Source organism: Microtus pennsylvanicus, chromosome 15, assembly GCF_037038515.1.
Source record: "Microtus pennsylvanicus isolate mMicPen1 chromosome 15, mMicPen1.hap1, whole genome shotgun sequence".
Classification (NCBI taxonomy): domain Eukaryota; kingdom Metazoa; phylum Chordata; class Mammalia; order Rodentia; family Cricetidae; genus Microtus; species Microtus pennsylvanicus.
Genome location: NC_134593.1, coordinates 66,682,632 through 66,704,597, shown reverse-complemented (window position 1 = coordinate 66,704,597; position 21,966 = coordinate 66,682,632). Strand labels below are relative to the sequence as shown.

Genomic DNA, 21,966 nt, shown 5'->3' with positions numbered 1-21,966 from the left:
TCTCTGTCACCATGAAATCCCTGCTCAGTTCATTTTCATTACTAGAAGTACGGCCCTCGGGAGAAGTTGTAGGGTTAATGTCTGGTGCCAGAGAGAACATTTCTGAGATGGTTAAACTCAACCCAAAACATTCTGACCTCAGGAAGACTAGGCTGCTGCTGGAACGCATGCCACTGTGGCGCTGACCTAGAAAACATAAAGGAGGCATCGACTAATTGCTTCCTATGATGGTTCGTGTTCTCACCCTAATGAATTATAGATAACACAATGAACAAAAGAACAAGCAGCACAAGAAGCTGAGTTATGACACCTCTCCTCTCCAGCGGCATGATGGGAATGGGAACCGTGTGTGCATACGTGGGGTGTTATACAGATGTCCAGCAGTGTGCTCTGATGCAATGGAAGGGGGACCTACAAAGTCACGCCTGTCTGGATATGCTCTATCTAGAATGTGCTCACCACGCTTAAATTGCTGGGGAAATCTATAAATAAGAAGCCGATTTGGGTAAGCAGGCAATGTTTGAGATAAGCAATAGGGAACAGCTGAGAATAATGGTAGATAGCAATGAAGAGAAATCCAGTCTTTCCGCTCTCCATCTCCGTAGACTGGTATAATTGGCCTTGCCCTATTGTTAGTGGAAATAAGCATGACCATGAGTCTCACGTTAGCCTTCTACCCTAAAATGATATGCACCAACTTCACGGAAACCTTCAATTCCTTTTCTCTCACTCCAAGCTTTACTATGAAACATAACTGCCTGTGCCAGAGAGCAGCTCTCTAAAGAAGAACAGGTATATTAAATGAACCCAACTAACTTTTAGCCATGTCAACCTGAGCTCAAATTATAATCGTTAAAACTAAATGAGTAAAAGCCACATTCTTGTTTCTGTCTTGTTTATGATCTGAAATTGTGTGGTTGTTACAAAACACAGGAAGTCTAGCACAAGGAATAAGATACCTCTGAAGAATACCTACCTAATAGATAGATGCATTTTAATAAACGTATGATAGCTGGAGGAAAATCAATACTATCAACATGTGTGTGGGCATGCGCAGAATCTCTCTGGAGCCATGTGTCTCTGCCAGTCCTCTACTCTTCTGATTACTGCGACTCCTTCTTAATCAATGTTTTAAGGATTTAATTGATAATGTTTAATTGATAGTGAGCTCTTCCAAGAACTCTTGTCTGGTACCTCTCAGAGAATGACTTACTTTGTCTGAAATCAAAAGTAGTCTCTGCTAGGATCCAAGTAAATTCTGGACTGTTATTTTTTTTCTGTGTTTGAGACACGGTCTTACAAAGTTCAGGCTGGCCTTGAATTCCTGATCTTCCTGCCCCTACCTACCCAAGGTGGCACTGCAGCTGTGCACTGGCATGCCCAGTCAAACCTGCTTTCTTGATAATTCAATGTTTACATCTCTCTCAAAAAGTGACCTACTACAAGCAATGAGGACACTTTAGTCATCCTTAGCCAACTTTCCACACCTTTCACACTTACCTGACAGCTGCCCATCTGTAAAAAAAGCTTTCCAAATTAAAATTCTACATACATGTTCTCACACACACATACAATATGACTCCCATGTCAGAGAATATATAAGATTCTATCACCATATGGAGAGCCCCTTTGTGTTTTCTATTCCGTCTAAGTACACTTGCTGAGAAAATTAGACTATATTTTAAAGAAGTCATTACATTATTGTCATCTCTATGGTATGGAGATGAAAAATGATGTTTTAAAAGGAAGTAGGAGCAGACTCGCCCTGTGAAAACACTACACCTCAGTGCATAAGTAATTCCTGATTTCATTGTGATGGGTATTCCGAGGGTGTTGCTATAGCATACATGCCACAGAAGAATGGAAATTACCAGTCTTTTGTTTTTAGCTTGCTTTTAAAAAATGTTCTTGGTGCCAAAACTCTGGATGAATGCATATCATTAAAATACATAAATAATGATCAGGAGGAAAAGTTCAATAATAAGATCAAGAAGAAAATACAAAACAACAACAACAAACAAACGAAGAACTTCATAGAAGGCTCGCATTGTGAGTAAGTTTCAGGTTGAATAAATATGAAGGAAAAACAAATCCTCTCAAGAAAAATATTCTGTTTCTGAATAATTTGTTTTCCAGAATCATTCTAGCGAAGGGGTTCAACTACCTACACCATGATGAAATCCAGCTGGTTGCACTGGCTAAGGAGGATACACAATAGGCCTCCGGTGAGTCTGTAATGCTGTCTTTGTAATCCTTTAAACTTTGGAACGACTTTGGACAACTGAATGCTGTCTCTACCCTGTCCAAAACTGTGGCTAGATTATAAGTACACAATTATTGCAATTGTTTTGCTAAAGAAACATCAGCAAAGGGTTGCCAGTGTCTACTCAAAACAAATAAACTAAATATTGATTTCCTACAACACTGCTATTTATAAGATGGATGTAGGTATCAGGTTACACGCCTGGATGGAAACTTGGCAAGGTCCCTCCCCTCTGGAGGCTCCCAGCTCCTTGGAGAGTTGAACTATATTTAGGTGAGTAATTTTCTTTCTTTCCTTTTTTTATGAATTAAAATTAACTCAAACTACTTCTCTTTTTTTCCTGAAAATTATTTCTTCTTTCTCCCAACCATAATCAGGACAGGACAGACGGGAGAAAGAGGCATCGCTAACTGGTTGACCATGAAATCCAGCGCATCTGAAGACGAGGATATGGGGCAGAGGAAGACAGTAAACAAGAAGGAATGGCGAGGTGTGGACAAACTGTGACTCTCCACTTGACAGGTGTGTGACCTTGCATTTCAGCTGACCCTGATGATGAAGCACACATCTCAGAGTGTGAAGAGGCCATGCGTTGTCTCCAACACCATTGCCAAGCTCAGAAGGCTTCATAAGGGGACCCAAACAAACCCATCACATACCCACAGTGAAGACTTAGACAGAAATGCAAACTGGCCAGACCTAGTGGTCACTGAACACAGGATTGTACCTACATAGTGACTGCCTAGACAAGGACACCACCCTCCTTGATGACATTTTTACATAATCTTGTTGCTTGTTTGGGAACTTCTGAAGTGTGTAGCAGATCAGAGGTAAGGGAATAAAGTTGTGAACATGGCTAAGTACCCTGGGCTGGTTCATGCATATGATTTTCACTTATGAAAAGGAACAGAAATGTAGGCTTACTGACATAGCATGTTGAAAGCAGCTCTGTTGAGCTCTTTACTAATTTTATCACTAAAGAAAAATATCTACCCAGATAATTATCTGCCAAAGAATACAATTTCTATACGTGGCAAAGTATATTTCTTGTCCTTCCAATATTAGGTTAATGGGACTTCAAGCAAAACCTGAAGTCTTGCAAAGCTTTGGAAGAAATCAAATGTATCCATGGTTATGTTTCCATTATTTAGTAACTATTTACAATTACACACAATAGCATCTTCTAAGTATTACCCAGCGTATTGATGTGCAATTGAGAAAAATGTACAGTCATAGTAGTATGTGGTGTGGTGTTAATACTAAGATTATACAGAATCACACCGATAGAGTGGATGGAAACCAGGCATTTCTAAAAGAACACAGAGCCACAATCAGAGACTAACCTGGCAGCCTCTATATGCACTATGGATTAGATCACATATACCACATGCAAGTAAACTTGCTGCTATCCTTAATGAGCAGAGGAATCAACATTCTGCGATATAAATTAAATGGTAGTTCCCTTTTTATGGAGAAGTATAGATAGCTAAAAAAAGCAGCAACCTATAACAGTGCAGGCTGGACCTCTGACAACGTGGACTATAGGCAAGAACTGAATGGAAAGTTTTGGATACCAGACTTCAGTAAGAATGCAGAAGGCCTCACCAAATTAAAAGTCTCTAAAACTAACCTAGAAGATGTCCATAGCAACGGTGATCCCAGAGAGCATTAACACAGTTTAAAACCCGCCTGTCTTAGAAGCAGGGCTTCTTAATTGAGACAAGTGAGATATAAAATTAACTAATACAATGCCAGAAGTGTCTGGCTTGGTCAAGCAGAATTGCTTTCCTTCGCTAAAATATATATATAAAATTTTTTCATGAAGCTAGTTGCCATCTATTATTTTTTTCTTATGAGAAACACATTCCAGCCTCAGCGTTTTGTCCCGGAATTAACAGCATCATGGCAAAGGACAGCTTTGTAAATGCATCAGAATGGGTTTCCAAACACAAGGCGAGGAGCAGCGGCAGCGGGATCACCCTCAGCTGCTCTCTGCCATCGAGGACAAGACGTCTCCACGTGCAATGATAAATTGTGGGCACCTAAACCCAGAGCCGCCGAATGCTGCTGGACTTGTAATCTGTCAATCAAGGGCGACCCCCAAGGACACCCTCATTAGATTCAAGAGAAAAACTTCACGGAATCAGACTTCCACAAGGAATCGCTGTCACACATATCCACTGATAACTTTATCCACAGAGCAAGAGAGAAGACAGTGCAGGCGCGGGAACAGCCTCGTAGAGAGGTCGTCGCGCCAGCAGCATGGAAAATGGAACATCCTCATGAGTCCATCCGTGCAGCCCCGCTTTCAGGTCATGGAGAAGAAATTCGAAAGGCAACAGTGATACAATAAGAGTTTCAAGCAACCATGAAATAGGCTGTTTGAAAGGAAAGCATTGGCAAGCCTTTTCTAACCGGATCTGTGGTGCCCTGACTAAGAGGGTGAAGAAAGTGGATAGGGTCTTGCTGGCCTTGGGCTGGGGAACGTGTCCAGTGGGGACTACGGGAGTCCTATACAACATGCTAGTCTGCTGCCCGACGAACTGTAGCACAGTTCATGCACTTCTTAGAGCAGTAAGCGCTCTACATCCACTGAAAACATGCGCTAAACTGCCATCCTTATTGAAACTGCTGAAATTCACACTGCAGGGGAGTATTTTTATAGCCCTGAATAGGAAGTTCAAGCTGAAATGACAGAGATAAGTGTCTTCACTCTTGTCCTCTCTAGCACACGGAATAACATTATGGAAATATGGAAATGATGGGGCTTACTTATGATCTGGACATGAAAGGGGGTCGATACCCTTTCTGTGTAACGCATGGCACCTGCTGTATAGAGTGCGTCACATTAACGGATGGCAAATACTAAAATAACACAGTCCGTGTCACGGTCGTGGGGACACGCCCGTCCTCTTAAAAAGTATGTGGTGGTACAAGCAGCTGCAAGAAAAAGGACGTTGCAAATGAACTGTCTCAGTGAAGCACTGGAGACAAGCTAAACCATAAGAAAACTTGAATTAGGATCACGAAACTAAAGAAACATGAGCATCGCACTCCTGAGGCACGGCACGGGCAGAACCTGAGCACAGCACCTCTTTGCTCAGGCAGGGTTGACTTTTTCCATGACGATACCAGAGAACACGACACTGTCAAGGATGTCCGTGTCTTTCCTAAACACAGACAAATTCTACATGTGTTTGAGAGGAAATGGAACCATCTCTTAGAAATGCTTTCCCAGGCAGGACAAAAGCCTTGCATAAACACACAGCAGAAACACAGAGAAGGGCAGCGAGCTACACCTACCATCAAATTTCTTGTGCCTTGACACAAACGTAGTTCGCACAAAATGACTCGTCTCTTCCACAAGGTTCTCAAACTCGAGTTTGCTCTGTTGGCTTAACTTGTCTTCCATTTCTGTGGTACAGCACGTGTATTCCTGAGGGCAGATGCGGAGGTGCTCCCCTGCAAAGAGAAGAAACCGAACATCTGCATGAAATGTCAAGGATTCTGGGTAGATTTGGGAGACTTTATTCAAATCCTGGGAGCACCCGTCCCCTTTCTTCCCCAGCCATTCTCCTGGACCCAAACTGGACCTAAGCTTCCATGTGTTTACCACTCCCGAGGCCTCTGAGACTTAAGTTCAACCTGATATTTGCTGTCTGTCCCCACCACATAACTCACTGCAGGTGTGTGGAAATTCTCAAAACACCTGATTTTTTTTCTTTTCTTTTTCCCTTCCTGTTTTTATTTTAAAATTACCAAAGAGCACCGGGTAACAAGAGGCATCAGAGAGTCTTAAGTGTGCTTGTCTTAGAAAATATCAACAAGGTGAACAATTCCGAAGCCCATTACCACAGCCTCTTAAGAAACAGGGACAAGGGACAATGGTGAGAGATGACTGGGTGTCCTGCACGGCTGTCTGTGGGAAGGCAGAGGGGAAAGGCAGAGTGTCTTTAATAGTGATATCCTGTGTCAGCTGACATTTCTTGTCAGATAAAAACTGTTCTGGAAAGAGGAAGCCACTGATAGGTTTAACTAATTCTGGCATCAGGCAGAAATGGAGATGAAAAGGAGAGAAAGCCTGTGCTTCGGGCAGCCCACGGATGCCGGGCCACCTCCTTTGACAGCATGGCTTTCTCCAGTGATATGGCAAGGACAAGCCTATACTTTGCTACATGAAATTAAAAGAGAATTACACTGTGCAAAATGTGAATTTCCAATGTACTTGGCTCAGAATGCGTCAAAAGTGTTTGTCAGAATGTCTAGAAGGAAGAAGGAAAATCAACCCGATATCTTGCTACATAAAATCCAAATCCACTCTCAGACATTCCCTCTAGGGCACTGAAACCAAAAAGGAAAGAGCACTTAATGCTATGACTATTAAATTCACATGCGATGTTTAACAGGATAAATAAAAGTTTCTTGCAGCCCAGGGTGAAGTGTAGAGTGTTTCACACACTGAGAAGCAGTTGGATCCTTAAGTTCCCTATAAAAACACGACCAGGATGGCATGCTTTCCCAAGTTTATATATTAAAGGTGGAATTTATGTGACTTCTAAGATGGCATGAGACTATTAAAATCACACATAATTTTACAATAAAACCAGAAACCTATCGTCCTTGAGAGAAAGAAAAAAACCATCCAATTCAGGTTCACCGTTCCTCTTGGAGGAATCGGGATCTCATGGAAAGATATACATTGTGTCACGCCGCGTTTACATTTGCTATAGGCTTCAATTATTTAGTAACACACTTGGGAACCTGGAACTGGAAATGTAGCAGTTCTGGGGATTGGCTGGAGGGAGGGGTGGGGTTAGAAAAGAAGAAAGAAAAACAAGTTTCTCATGATCTACAAAAGCCAGTCTAGTGCTCACTTTCTCCTACTGCCCCAAAACCAGTTCACAAAACTCTAACCTCAGACAAGATGACTCTGGGGCCATGACAAAATGGGCCAGGTAAGGCCACTCTGTTCATCTCATGTAAGCATTGAAAAAAATGTCACTTTGCCATCAGAAAAGGAACTAACATTCTGATATTCTTCTATAGTTCCACCTTCTCTCTGCGTCACAATTTCTGCAGCTTTCCTGGCAAGGAAGCAATCTAATAGAAATCAATCTATCTATCTATCTATCTATCTATCTATCTATCTATCTATCTATCTATCTCTATTTCTATCTCTATCTCTCTCCATGAACAATGTACCACTGTGATGAGGGAGAAAGGGAGGCACTTATAAACCGGAAGCTACAGGTCTAAGAACACGCATGCAAAAATGTGCACGGGCACTCACGTGCACTCACACACATATATGCAAAAACACAAAAAAATACGAGGAGCTTAGGAAAATTTGTTTTGTTCTGATATCATTTTGGGTAGGCATACATGAGTACTCTTCATTTAGAGCCCTTTGCCAAATCCAGTCCCATTCCTGTTTCTATGAATCTTGTGAACACAGCTGCGAAAGTTTGAAAGGATAATATTTGGCTTAGAATGAAGTTTTATAATTTCAAATTCAATTATCAGTAGATAAAACACCATCAACACACCCTAGCTGGTGCTGTTCTTTACATAGTTTCAGACTCTATCAACATTAGGATGCTATGAATATAGTTATGATAGAGATCCCACAGCCTGCAATAACAAAATCATTTAATTTTCTATGGTCAAGCTCAAAGGTATTTCTCCCTATGAAGAAAGTAGATCTAACACAGGCTATGGAAACGTTTCCCAGCTTGAGTAATTTGAGCCCCGAGGAACATATAATAGTGGTGATTTCAAAGTTACAAATTATAAAGGGAGAAAAAGTGGTCTTGGAAAAGATTTTTCAATCATGTTCCTTTATCGAATTGCCTTAGATGGTCTATACCATATGTGATATATAATTAGACATATTATTTCTTTCACCTGGAGTGTGGCTAGACACATCAGGGCATGCTAAGGATAATGGAAATTAGCATAAGAAGCCACAAATAAAGAAAATGCACAGCAAAAACTGTAAGTGTGCACACACTAATCCACCACTGGTTAACAGATTGTATGGGAAAAAGACCATGATGGGTTCATGGTCACAAGATCTAGCACAAGCACAAAGAAGAAGGAAGACATAAGCTGATACTTCTTCACTTCAGGGAGTTAACGCCAGTGCATTGTTGAATTTTTTGGCACTAGAAATCTTAAAGTAAATAAGCCAATATTTATATGTGGAAAAGGGATCTCCAACAAGAAGCTGCAAAATGAATTCAAGGACATAAAAAAAGACCTTACGTTGTCCTCTGTATTCCAAGAAATAAAAGATGAGACTGTTCCTCCCTCTCCATGTCCCCTTCAATTATGTCAAGTTTTACAATATCTTTTCCCCAAAGTCTGCCCAGATGTTCATTTCCACCCCCAAGATGCCACGGTGACAGCAGAAATTTAATTCTGCCAAATCCCACTCCCTCCAAACAAGGCCCCAGGTCTGAAAACTGCCAAAATTAGACTTGGTGAGTGGCACGGTGGTTAAGGGCAGCAGACAGCAGGACCTCATTAGCCAAGTGAGCCAGCCTCTGCAGCTCCGCTACCATAAACCGGACGACCTCACAAGTGACAACCTGCGACCTCACAGTGTGTCCCAAACTAGCAACAGAAATGGCCTGCCAGGAAGGAGCAGCAGAGCAGATTCCAGAAAACCACATTGTGCCATTTCCTAGAAATGGAGAACCCTAAGAAACATGACTACAAAGTCCCTTCTAGGGGGCAGGATATTAGAAGTCACAAGGTTTAAAGATAGCAAGAGCTACACAGTGCTTGATTCCTAAACTTCTATGTTCTGTCTGGTAGGGAAGGCAGCATTTGCTTTGGATTTGGTGTCTTCAGACTCTGTGTAGGTTCTCTCACTGTTTACCGCTGCAATCCAACAATTTCAATATATGTTAGAGAGGCATGGGCACCTGTCGTTTGCAGTGTCTGCATATGTAACTATTTACCTGTCATTTGCGGTGTCTGCATATGTAACTACTTACCTGTCGTTTGCAGTGTCTGCATATGTAACTATTTACCTGTCGTTTGCAGTGTCTGCATATGTAACTATTTACCTGTCGTTTGCAGTGTCTGCATATGTAACTATTTACCTGTCATTTGCAGTGTCTGCATATATAACTATTTACCTGTCGTTTGCAGTGTCTGCATATATAACTATTTACCTGTCATTTGCAGTGTCTGCATATGTAACTATTTACCTGTCGTTTGCAGTGCAGTGTCTGCATATGTAAATATTTACCTGTCATTTGCAGTGTCTGCATATATAACTATTTACTTTGATTACCTGGGCAAATCATCTAAGGAAACCGAAGAAGCAATATTCTAGAAGTATTCTAGAAGTTAAGGCTTTGCTAGTGCTTCTTATAGGCAAGAGAGTTTGTTGAGGTTAACATACCTGGGCTGATTAAGTCTTCTAAATTTCCTGCATATGACAACCAAGAGTGGCCAAGCAAAAGAAATTAGCACTTTTTAAAATAATAGGTTCCAATGTGCTTCTATAAATTTAAGTTTGCCAAACATCCACACAGGTACATTTTGAAAACTTTTTCACTCTTAAGATTTATTATAAATGACCTTTCCTATCTTTAAAGAAAGCTATTGTTTAGGGACATTGATCAACATCGCAATAAAAATTGTTTCTCACAAGTTTGAGAAAACTAAATTGATATTCTACTTTTGAGGGTCTTATCCAAATTACCTCTTATTGCTATTGTCCTTTGATGTTAAATTCCTGGTAAGGGCTTTAAATGCTAAGTTTCTAAAAATTTCACTAAAATGGTGTGGGAGGTCCTTCTATCTATGTGTTGCCTTTATTAATTAATGAATAAAGAAACTGGCTTAGCCAATAGCAAGGTAGAAAGGAGGTGAAGTCAGAAAGAAGCCATGAAGCTGCTTCCTGATACAGATGTGCTGAAATTCTGCTGGTAGGCCATGACCTCATGGTGATGCACAGATTAATGGAGATGGTTAAATTAAGAGGTAAGAGTTAGCCAATAAGAAGCTAGAGGTAACGGGCCAAACAGTGATTTAAATAATACAGTTTCTGTGTGGTTATTTCGGGGCTGAGCTGCTGAGCAGCTGGGTACTAACTAGCAGACTCCTACAAAACTAAAAAATTTATAAATGTAATCTTTTAAAAATACAACCAAGAAGTTAGTTGTTTAATTTGATTCCCAGAATTGCACACGGAGAATTTCCAACACACTACACTGGACGACGCAGATGAACCGGCATAGACCCATTGTCTCTATACTGTTGAGTTTTCTGTGTAGAATTGACCTGATGACAGGAGAAATTCCCTCAGAGTGATGAAAGAACAAGCCTTAAGGGGCATGGGAATGTGCAGTGCACGAGGCGAGCAGGATGGAGGACAGACATTCTTCCCATTGTGACATCTAACTGGCTCTCTATGTTATGAAATTGTTACATTGCTAATACATTGGTCATGTTAAAATATAAGCAATTCCCCTTGCTTTAAGTATATATAAACTATATCGACTGATTAAATCAAAACTTATACCATGTAAAATGCTACCTGAACACAAGGTTCTCGGAAATTGGCACAGGAAACACTCATATGCAAACACCTTGTAGAGTATGTCTCAGAATGATTTTCAAAAATAATGTCAAAAACATCTCAGCAGAAAGTTTTCAATGTTTCAACATAGGTAACTTTCTACAGAAAGCAATTCAGCAAGATTACAGTTGCATGTTACAGGGCCAACAATATAAACATAATACTATGATTCCATGAGCTGTAGTTCATTAATAAGAAACTCTGTATACACACCAACCTATAGCAAGTCTGACTGGAGCACAGTAGCAAACTTACAATGGTGCAATGGGATATTTTAAATTTATAACAGGATGCTGATGTCTGTAGGAAAAGAGGCAAAAAGCACATGTTGGAGGTAGGTTATGTTTTCAGACTCAGACATATTATATTCCACTCTATGGCATTAAATCTTTGCATAGCAGAGCTTTCCCTTGCAATTTAGTTCAGAAAGAGCAAAGGGAGATTACATTGGAGCATAAATGAGCATGGTGGCATCCAGCTTCATCTTGCATTGGAAAGAGTCTGTGTATACTTGTTTTACTACTAAACAACAAGTACTAACTGAATACAGATAGTTTCGAATATATTGTGATTTCAATGGCTGCTGAGTCCATTAGAGGGTTCACACTGTACTTGGACAGGATAATAAATGAAATGCTACGTTTCTCTGACCAAGGGTGTCATGGACAGATTACTGAGCTACTGGAATAGTTATGTTAGTGTAGCTTGACTGCAGAACTTGGGAATTCAAAATCCAAACAAGAAGCTAGGAGCTGATACAAGGCATTGCGAGGATGCAATTAACATCTGCAACCAGCTGGTCTTAAGAAGGACATCAAGATGAATGATGTAAGAGTCTGAGCTGATCCTGGGAAAGGGCTGTCAGAGCAACAGGAGGTGTCATTGAGAAAACTTGTTTTCCTCAAGCTTCCAGCCATGGCTCTTGCCTCGGTCTTCCGATGGGCATGTTGTCCTGCAGAGCGTGAGCTTGCTGACCTGGATTCTGATTTCACACTAGACAATCCTTCAAAGTAACCCAAGGCATACAACTTGTTTACATATTTGTACACGCATGTGTAGTGTTAAGATACTATTGATTCTGACTTTCTGAAGAGCTCACGTACATGCACAGAGGGTTCTGTAGAAAGAGTATTAGAACCCTCTTCACGTTCTTCACTGACTCAGTTTTCCACAGAGGTGATGACTTCAATTGCCTAAAATTATTATAAATTTAACCCAAGGCTTAAGAACATGGAAGTTATTGTTTTTCCTTTCTGAGTCAATCAAGAGTGATATCTGAGGGATTAAAAATAGAGTCAGTGTTGTGCTATCAAATATTACCCATTAGCTCCACAGATTTTTAAATTATGGGGTTTGATTTAAAAGCAATATATATCCCAACATAATTTCCAAATTACCCAAATTGCCATAGTATAAATATTTCCAATGTAGTTGGTTTCTAGCAACGATAATGATGTTCCCAGATGTCAGCTTGAGTAGGGTATGCAGTAGCATCTATTATAGAACTCAGATCCAGCAGGCCTGGGGAATACGATTGTCAGTCAGTAGAACATGCAGAGAAGATTGAGTTGTGTGTTTCCCTACTTCTGTGTTAATATGATTTACTTACTATTGTATACAGTATAGTTGTTTGTGTTTCAATTTGGTAAGTGTTAGGTTTGTTTTGCATATTTGAAGGAGGCTGTCATTAGATTCACAGGCTGGCTTTTCTCATTACATAGCTATGCAGCCCAGACAAAGTCTCCATACATCCACTTCTCTGCCTCTGCTTCCATTGTGTACATTTAGTAATCACTATGCTTAAAGGAAATTCACTAAGTAACTGATGATCTGAACATACTTCTCCAAAGCTGGCTATAGCATCACCAGCAAACCAACAAGTGGAGCTAAAGGTGATGTGTGTGTTTGCTGCCTGTCTGGCTCTTCCCAGTTCATAAGCTTTGCCTCCAATGACAAAGCTCATAGACTACAAGTATCTGTCAATTTCACCATCTTCGTAAAGACCTATGTTTGAAACACTCATTTACCCCAAGGGAAAATTGGTTTGTAATCATTGGCAACTGTCAGTTGTCTTAGACAGATGGAAGCGGTAGACTTGTACAGTTGGTTTCAGAATGGCAGACAAAGGGAACCTAGGATCCCCCACACTTCGATGGTCACCATCGGTCATAGCAGGGCACTTATTGGGCAAGAGAAACTGGGGTGACAAATAATTTCTGGAGTGGCTACTGTCCCAGGACAGAAGCTCTTCCTTGCTGCTAAAGTTGTACGCCATTGAAAGTGCCTTAGACCACAGACGTCTGTCTCCTCGCTGCTGCCATACCCACTGATTCCCTCACTCTAATCGCTCCTGGATGGTTTTGTCAGAATTCCCAGAAGAAATCTAAGCTGAGGATACAGCTTAGTCATATACTGATAATTTAGCATGGAAGAAGGCCCAGGTCTACTCAGCATTACAAGAGGACAAACATCAAATCAAAACAAAAACAACAATCTACTTACTGGAAGGCATGTGATTCTTATTAATTAATTCATTCACTCATTTTTAACTAGGCACACAATACACAAGTAACTAGACAGCTACTATATTTAGTATTAAGAGATACAGAGATCTTATAGTTAAGAATCCCAGTAAAATGCAGACAACTATACCCATGCTAAGTCTTTCCTTATAAGTACAGGTTGTATGAGAACACATATCTGCATCCCTATCAATCTCCCAGACACAGATGAACATAGAGGAATATATTACTTCCATGGGCTTTATGATGGTATCTTTGTTATTTGATCTCTAGTCAAGAAGTAGCAATATTGGTTATATATCTGCAGGCTGCAATTCCAGTAGGAGCTATGCTTGTTCTAGTCACCCTAACATCTTTTAAAAGGCAGGAAATGAAATCTTTTAGCAGGGAGCCAACAACAATCAAGCTTTAAAACAAAAAACAATTCAGAGTTCATCATACAAATAAGTGAAATTCTTGGAGCCTTCTGCTGCAGTCACTTGTATTATGTATGTATTAGGTTGCATTATACAATGCATTCCTTATGGTAATTTTTGGTAAAAGATCTGAAAGATGCAAGTTAAAGGCTGAGGTGATATGCAGCCGGCTACAGAGAGGGAAGAGTAAAGGCCATACAGAACAATGCAGGTCCACAAACCAGAAATAGCGATGCTCACTCAGATAGGTTCAGAAGACTTTGTATGGCTCTTCGTCCATTAAAAAAAAAAGAAGTATCTATGAAGTTATGCTTGCTTTCCAAAAAGTATTTACATAAGTTAAGCTTCCACATTTCAAAAACACTTTCTCTCAGCGTTCCTCAGAGAGGCTCCTGACCAGCCCTTAACAGGAATTTTAGGTAGCATTCATTAGGATGCTGCAAACTTCAGAGCTCCTCAGACACCTGGCGCCCTTACCTTAGGGCTGTTCAGACTTCATATTCAGGTGTTCAAAGATGCCATTAATCCTGCAGAGTGAATGACAGCTCCTGTACATTTCTCCTCTTGCCAGATTTCATCTTTATGAACCATCCTGGCAAGATCTAGTTAACCTTCTTCAAATCTTCTTGCCAAACACAAGCGAGCCATAATTCTCCGGCTCCCTTAACCTTCTGTAACTCCACTGACCAAGATGCTGACTTATTTCTTTTGCTTTCTGTGACCCACATTGCATCCATCAAACCAACTGCTTCCTACAAATCCACCCACGGATGATGATCAATTTTGAGTTTATTGCTTCTGTAATCCCTCACTCATCTTTGCTTACTCAAAGTTACCATTTCTGCAATTGAATTTGGTGATCCTGTGGTGATAGACAATAAACCAATTTACAAAGTGCTTGTTTTTGACCTTGATAACAGCAGATCAGCATTCCTACTAAATTATATGACAGCTCACTTGAAAACTTAGGATTTACTGCCCCAAGCTCAGTAGCTATAAAGCAGTTCACAGACGGATTCAGTGCAGGGGCCAAGTCTAGGTGAGAGTGATTAAGAACCTAATCAAACTGAACTGCATGTAAGCTTTTATGAAAAATTATTTTCTCCTCTCTAAAATACTGCAGTTTCAGTGGGCATCTGTAAAAGCACGACTGCAACGCTGATGGTATCACACAGAGGAAAGCCATAAAAGGCAGAGGGGCTGGAAATGTCACAAGATCTATAGTGCAGTCCACAAGTGTATATTTCAGTAATCGTCTACCTCGATGACAAGGAAACTCCATAATATCCAACCTTTTACAACTCATAGAGTCATTAATTTATAATAATTGCTTTAATCCCCACTATCCCTCGAAGATGGATACCCATAGAAAAACAGCATCAGCCCCTACTTCACTGATGACTGATGGGAGGCCTCCACGAAGGAGACAGCCCTCATCCCTAGGCATTTCTTCTTCAATTAATAAAGGGCAAGAGGTGGCTTTCTGAAACTTGTGTACAGGGACCTGGATCTTTCAAACGACAGTGCTGCAAACGTTGTAATAAATTAAGCATCCTCTCCAACCAGGGGCTCTCAAATGCTCCCAGTCGGAAGGCAGCACCGGAGCCCAGCAGTGTCGTTAACACATTGGTATAATTAAACCTCAGCTGTAATTTTTTTTTGAACACAGAGGAGTAAAGACCCTCAGGAAAGAAAAGACCAACCACCCCCTTGAAATAAAAGCACACATTCCACACAGTTAAATGGAAATGAATATCTGAATTAAATGTTAAAACTACACTAAAGACAGAAGATCAAAAAATCAATATGAATTTTTAAAATGCTCAAATAATCTTAAGAGAACTCCACCAGTGACAGCAAAAATACCTAAGGCTGTTTCTTCATCAACTCCCTGTTTCTCTGTGAGCAATGTGGTTTTAAACAATGACTATCCAGGGGGCACATTGACAGCTATACAGATTCTACAATGACTATCCAGGGGGCACATTGACAGCTATACAGATTCTACAATGCTACTGTAAACTGGATGTACCCCTGCAGGAGCCCAACATTTAAGCAAATATATTAAATAACTAAATGAATCAATATGGATTAAATTACAAGAACTCTTAATCCACTAGATAGGCTTTTCAAAGTCAGACATTACTGCAAAAGTTTTGAGCTAAGACTGCGTTTTAATGTAAAGGATAGAGTGAGACGACATATTTCTTAGGGGGAAAGCTGTTTCAGAAAAACTAAGTTTAGTCCAGCTAAATGCACTTCTTATGGTCATGGGAAGGTTCACTGTTTATGTTAAAACTTCCTACATCCTGTTACTGACTCAGGAGAAGGGAAAACATACAAGAAATACGTTAAAGAAAATCATATACAAAGGATTTAATGGAACAATTAAACTCAAGCTAAATTTTATGTGCAGGGTCTATGATATGGGTGCCTATTATATCCTCAGGATTCCTAAGTGTTTTCTTGAGTTTAAGTATTCAGAAATCCCACCTGACCTCCTCTAAGTTTAAATAATGGTTCTGGAAGAAGCATACCAAAAAAAAAAAATACCTCTACCAATTTCCTCTGTAAAGATTATGGTACAACCACAACATAACCAAAACCACCCACCTATAAATTTACTCTACTATTCAGTTTAATGCACCATTAATCATACCCTTTATGGGAATATCTAAGTTTCAATTCATCTCTTACCACTGTGCTTAAATATTCTGCCAAACAGAATACTGAGAGCCCTGAATGGTACACTCAGTTTTATCTTAGAACTTACTCAGAGGGCTATTCTAGCTGGTAAGAAACCATGAGCCCTCTCTTATACATTCTCCTTTCTATTGTATCTCTTCAATTCTCACTTAAACATCTCTTCAGGACTTTGGGTGAACTTCCAGGATCTAGAGTCGAGATTCCAATACTACCGGCCCCTGCCATATGCCATAGGCGGCACAAGGCCTTCAATTCACATCTCACTGAGCTTCAATGTGTCCATCTTTCTGGGGAAAGCAGATATACTGGAGAACTAATTTCTAAATCAGTTCCCCAACTATGTTCCTCATACTTAGCTCAGAACTCCGCATATAATAACTTTTTATATATTTTGGTTCAACAAATAAAGAAAAGTAAATCAATACAATAATGTAAGTAATGGACACCTATTACATGAATTCAATGACATTATTAGGTTCACCTTGAAGAAGTCATAAAGACCATTATTAAACTATGCCATAGCCAGGGAAAGGCAGCGATGCTAGAGAGGACTCCATGAATTCTGCTGTACAGACCGAGTTGATGGTGATTTTAAAATATGCTGCCACTCAAACTACCTTTTATGAAAATGTATTTAATCTCTCCACTTACATCATTTTACAAAAACCTTTTGCTAATGCTACTACCATATACATAATTATTAAATGAATGTAATCCCACAAAGACATTATAAAGTAAAATATAAAAGCATGCCATTAAAATAATATCCATGCTAATAAATAGATATCTGTACCAAAAATTGAGGGGACTGAAAGAAAAGCTAGAGATTTGGTCTCTGAAGAAAGAAAACACATAGCTACATACAGCATAGGAAAGACACACTGTAACGACACTTTAAATATCACGAACTGCACAGATCCTATCTCAGAAAGTTCAGCATTTCTGAAAATATGGCAACATGTTGAAAATGCAAAAAACATGACAAATACATTTTTTCTCAAAAATAATATTAGAGTACCATCCTTAGGCAGTTAAAACTATATTATTGCCGGGCGGTGGTGGCGCACGCCTTTAATCCCAGCACTCGGGAGGCAGAGGCAGGTGGATCTTTGTGAGTTCAAGGCCAGCCTGGTCTACAAGAGCTAGTTCCAGGACAGGCTCCAAAGCTACAGGGAAACCCTGTCTCGAAAAACCAAAAAAAAAAAATCTATATTATTATTGCACAAGAGTATTCTCTGTTAGTAACCAAATAGACAGGTTCTAGGGTAAATACACCTTGAACGCAATACATGTTGGCACAAGGCGAGGGTTGCTTAAGAGTCTCCAAAGAGGTTGTGTTTCCCTTTTGCTGGACGGTTGCATTCATGGCAGGGTGGTATACAAACAACAGTAACTACTTAATAATGCCAAGGGATAGAAGGATCTAGAAGATGTGTATGCCATGAAGATAAGCAGACTAACTAAACATAATACCCTTCGAAATTCTAGAATAAGAATGTTGCTTGTCGTTGAGATATTAGCTACTGGTCTATAGCCATTGGATGTTGATTCCCAAAAATCAGTCCATTCATCTTTTCCTGCCTTGACCAACATTGGCTCGTGATGCTTTATGAATGTAGCTATTATGTATACAATAATCAATTATCATGGAAAATTCAGCATAGCCTCCAGTTGGAAAAGCTCATTGATTTAAGACGAAGCTCCACAATCCCCAGACCTCCTTCTACTTTGAGCTTCAGGAGAGATAATCAGGAAAGAAAAATGGCTGCAGAATAGACCAAAACCAGCCTCCAGAACACACCACCATGAATTGCATGGAGAAATTCCCAGAAAGGGAGTCAGGAGTCAGAGGTGAGCGAGCCTGAACGAATGTGCTGGCAGGCTCACTCCTGGAAGCTGCTCCAATTCACTGGCACTCAGCTTCATTCTCTTTTCTGACACAAAATTGGGCTTTGAGAGCACATTTTGTGGCAAGAATCTTTAGCTATGTGTTGTGTGGGGGGAGGGGGGAGTGTTAAACCCTCTCCCCAGTGTACTGTGGAGGGAAAAATGCTAAGGTAAGGACTGACCTCAGCACTATTTACTCCAAATGGCTGATTTGGGCAAGTTTGGCGTATGCATCCTGTGGAGAATCAGAAAAAAAGTCTCTTTTCTTCTGCCTCCAAATTAATTTTGGTTTTCATAGCTCTCCCGTCATAGGAGAAAATTTTTTGATATGGAATGGAGGATTCTAGCCAGGATTGCAGCTTCCATAAAATCAATTCCCAAACTAACTCTGTTAGGATACCCTATCCATTTTTACCCAAAATTCACAGGTACCTTTCACTATTCAGAAGAGTCTAGGGCACTCATGAAAAAACTGACCTTTAAATGCTCAGGAGGAGAACCTGTACGAAAGGAACGTGTTTGGCTGCCATATTTTAGCTAAATTTGTAACTTCACATGGAGAGTGTTGTTTAGGTGATGATTTGGTTGCTTCATGTAATCAAAACATAATTCATGCTACCTATTGAAGAAAAGTCACACACAGATTTGGGGGCTTGAAAACGTCCAGGGATCCCATTCTTGACAATGAACTGACCAAGCCAGCACTGACAGCACCAGGCAGTTCACGAAGCCCCTGCTCTGAAGTGGCTGCCTCAGAGGTGCGAGCCTTAGAGGACACAGGAGACTCAAAGTGAAATCTCCACAGACTGCTCAGCAACCGGTTGCCTAGGTCTTCTCTGTGCTGTGCCAGCCACAGTGGAACTCAAGAGTGCAGTACTGAGCATGGGGACATCTTTGACAGGAGCAGGACAGATTCCTCTCAGCAAAACAGGCAAACTTAAGTGTGTGCATCTTCCATACCATCTGAGACTCAATCACAGAAAGTCCCACACATTGATGGAAAGAACTGGAAAACAGCAGGGAGAACGTTGTAACTGATAGGGGCTCATACTGGGCGACGCTGGCAAAGTGGACTTTACACACTGATTTGCCAGTCGCTAGACAGGATAAATTGACTTAATGTGTCTGAATTACTTAGACAGGGAGCCACTGCCAGAGCTGCAATGATTGATACAAGGGTCCAGTGACGGGTACAGAAAAATCACACCATTCCAACTACAAAAGCAAAGCAAAACAAACAAACAAAATACACCGAAGTAGTAATACATTCTATTTCCCACCATTTCTTCTTTTTTAACAAATGCATTTATATTTTTGCCTTATTTATGTGTCGGTACTTTACATATGTTGTGGCTGTCCTTTCTTTTTATTCAAGGTCAGTACAATGTTTTCACTGCTATGTATCAGTCCAGTAAACTCATGGACGGCTCTCCTCATCCATAATTTACTCATTTTCCCCTTTATCCATTCTCTCATTTCACTGCTTAATAATTAATCCATAGTACTCTAAACACAATACCAACCACATGATGTCCAATCAGTGCCTTAATGCCAGCAGCTCTGAACAATGTTAGGAAGCAGACAGGCATCTTCCCCTGGATGGTGAGGCTGAGCTTCCTGCCCAGGCACATCTCCTTTTAGCTTAGTTTCTAAATAATGACAGAACTAAATCTCCAAGTGAAGACAACTCAACAGGAAGGCTTCTGGACAATGAAGGGGATGGAAAATGTGGAAACAAAAAACTAGAGGACACATAAAGCCCAACTGATGTGGAAATGTGACAAAAAATTAGTCAGTATAATGTAACAAATAGTAAGTATTTGAACACAAAATTTGGGGTTCCCCATATCAGAAAGTAAAATAAATAAAAGGAATGACAAGTCAAATGAGTAGCACTATGGTAAGAGGGGAGTAGGCTTCAACATGACTTCTCATCGTTAAACAGAACTTTCAAACTAAAATGAGTGAGGAAACTTCAAAGCAAAACTACAAAAATTTCCTATCAGAAGTACAAATAGTCAATAAAGATGCCTCTTTTAAAAATTGTTAAGCATCTCTACTCATCTGGCACATGCAATTCAAACACCTTTGAGATCGCTTCTCACCCCAGTCAGAATGGTACCACTTCTGTAGCCATTCAGAACTCAATATGAAGAGACTCTTAGTGAAAGATGAATTATCGTCCTATCCAACTATGGAAATTGAGGTATATATTGAAGGGGCTCTAAGATACAGCAAAATGGTATCTTGGCATCCATGTTCACTGTCATATTACTCATAATACATAAAAAGCAGAAACAGGAGGGGTTTCCATGAAAAGATGAATCTATGGATATGTCATTCATCACTTTTAATTGTTCAAGCATAAATAAATTGCCCAAAGACAATAATTGGATACAATGCCCCATAGAATCAGAAATCCTGAACACTGCCTGGTTTTCTATGGGAGAAATAGAGCAACTATTCTGAGTTCTTACAAGGTATCCAGAAGCTGTCCTAAAATATACATCTAAAGTGAAGTAAAACACAGTATAAAGTGGTAATTGACACTTTTTTAAGATTGTTAAAAAACACTAGTCTTTTGATGAGCATATACAGTGCCTGAACAAGTTAGAATATCAAAAAGAAAGTTTATGGAAAAACCTGACGGGTGATAAAATGCCTTTTCCTCTTCTCAACATTTGAAGTAGGTCTGTTATTAATAGAGGGCTGCAAATACATCTCAAGCATGTTATTATATTTAAAAAACATAGCAAGGCAAGGTACCTTATACTACTGTGGTCACGTGTCACGTGTCAAAGGCAGCCTTCCCACCAACATTTCCACATAACTGTGCTTGATGTATTATCTTAGGAGCTGTCATAATCTGTTAGCATTGTCCAAGAGCAATCACACAGTATGAAAGGCCATGGCGGCCCATGGGACTTCTTCTTTCAGAAATAATGTAAGCATAGTGTACGGTCTAAAGCAGACACAGTAGTGGTAAAGACAGAAGTCCGTCAGGCTTCAGGGGGGTCCAGCAGTGTGTACAAATGGCTGCCAACTGAGGACAAGCAAGCTGTGCAATAGCTGTAGGTGTAAAAGTCCTGCAGGAGAGCACCGGGCTGCCTCACTAAGGACTGGTGATGACCACATTCCATAGCTTCACAAAGAACAGTGCTCCCCCGGCATTAGGATAATTCCTTTCAGTGTTTGTACCAGCTTCACCTTTGAAAAATTCTTCCCCTGGGGTTAAATCATGGACTTGGAAAAAAAAAACTGTTTCTATAAAGAAAGTACAATATCATTCCAGCTTAGGTTAGGACCCAGAAAATAGATTCTTTTGGAAAATTCTTACAGCCTTTTAAATGAAATGCTTGATAATAGGTGAGCCTTCTAAGAGCCGCATCTTTTCAGAAAGTCTCCACTAAATTCCTTTAAATTTCATGCCTTAGGATATTTAACTTACATTTACATTCAATAGAAATGGCAAACAAATTGGGAGAATTTTGATATTCTATATGGAAGGCAATGTAAAGGTGAATTTGTGTGGTCTCAAACAATACAGAAAACATATCTGGTCCAGCCCATCATATT

General features: G+C 40.1%; 1 protein-coding gene across 2 annotated transcripts in view; it reads right to left on the bottom strand.

Annotated features, from left to right (window-relative positions):
• Positions 1-21,966, bottom strand: part of Gpc6 (glypican 6) — a 989,931-nt gene that overhangs the window by 735,930 nt on the left and 232,035 nt on the right. For both annotated transcript variants that reach the window (XM_075949426.1, XM_075949427.1), the window contains exon 2: positions 5,567-5,725. In XM_075949426.1, coding sequence (XP_075805541.1) covers positions 5,567-5,725 — 159 coding nt within the window. The remainder of the gene's footprint in view (positions 1-5,566; positions 5,726-21,966) is intronic.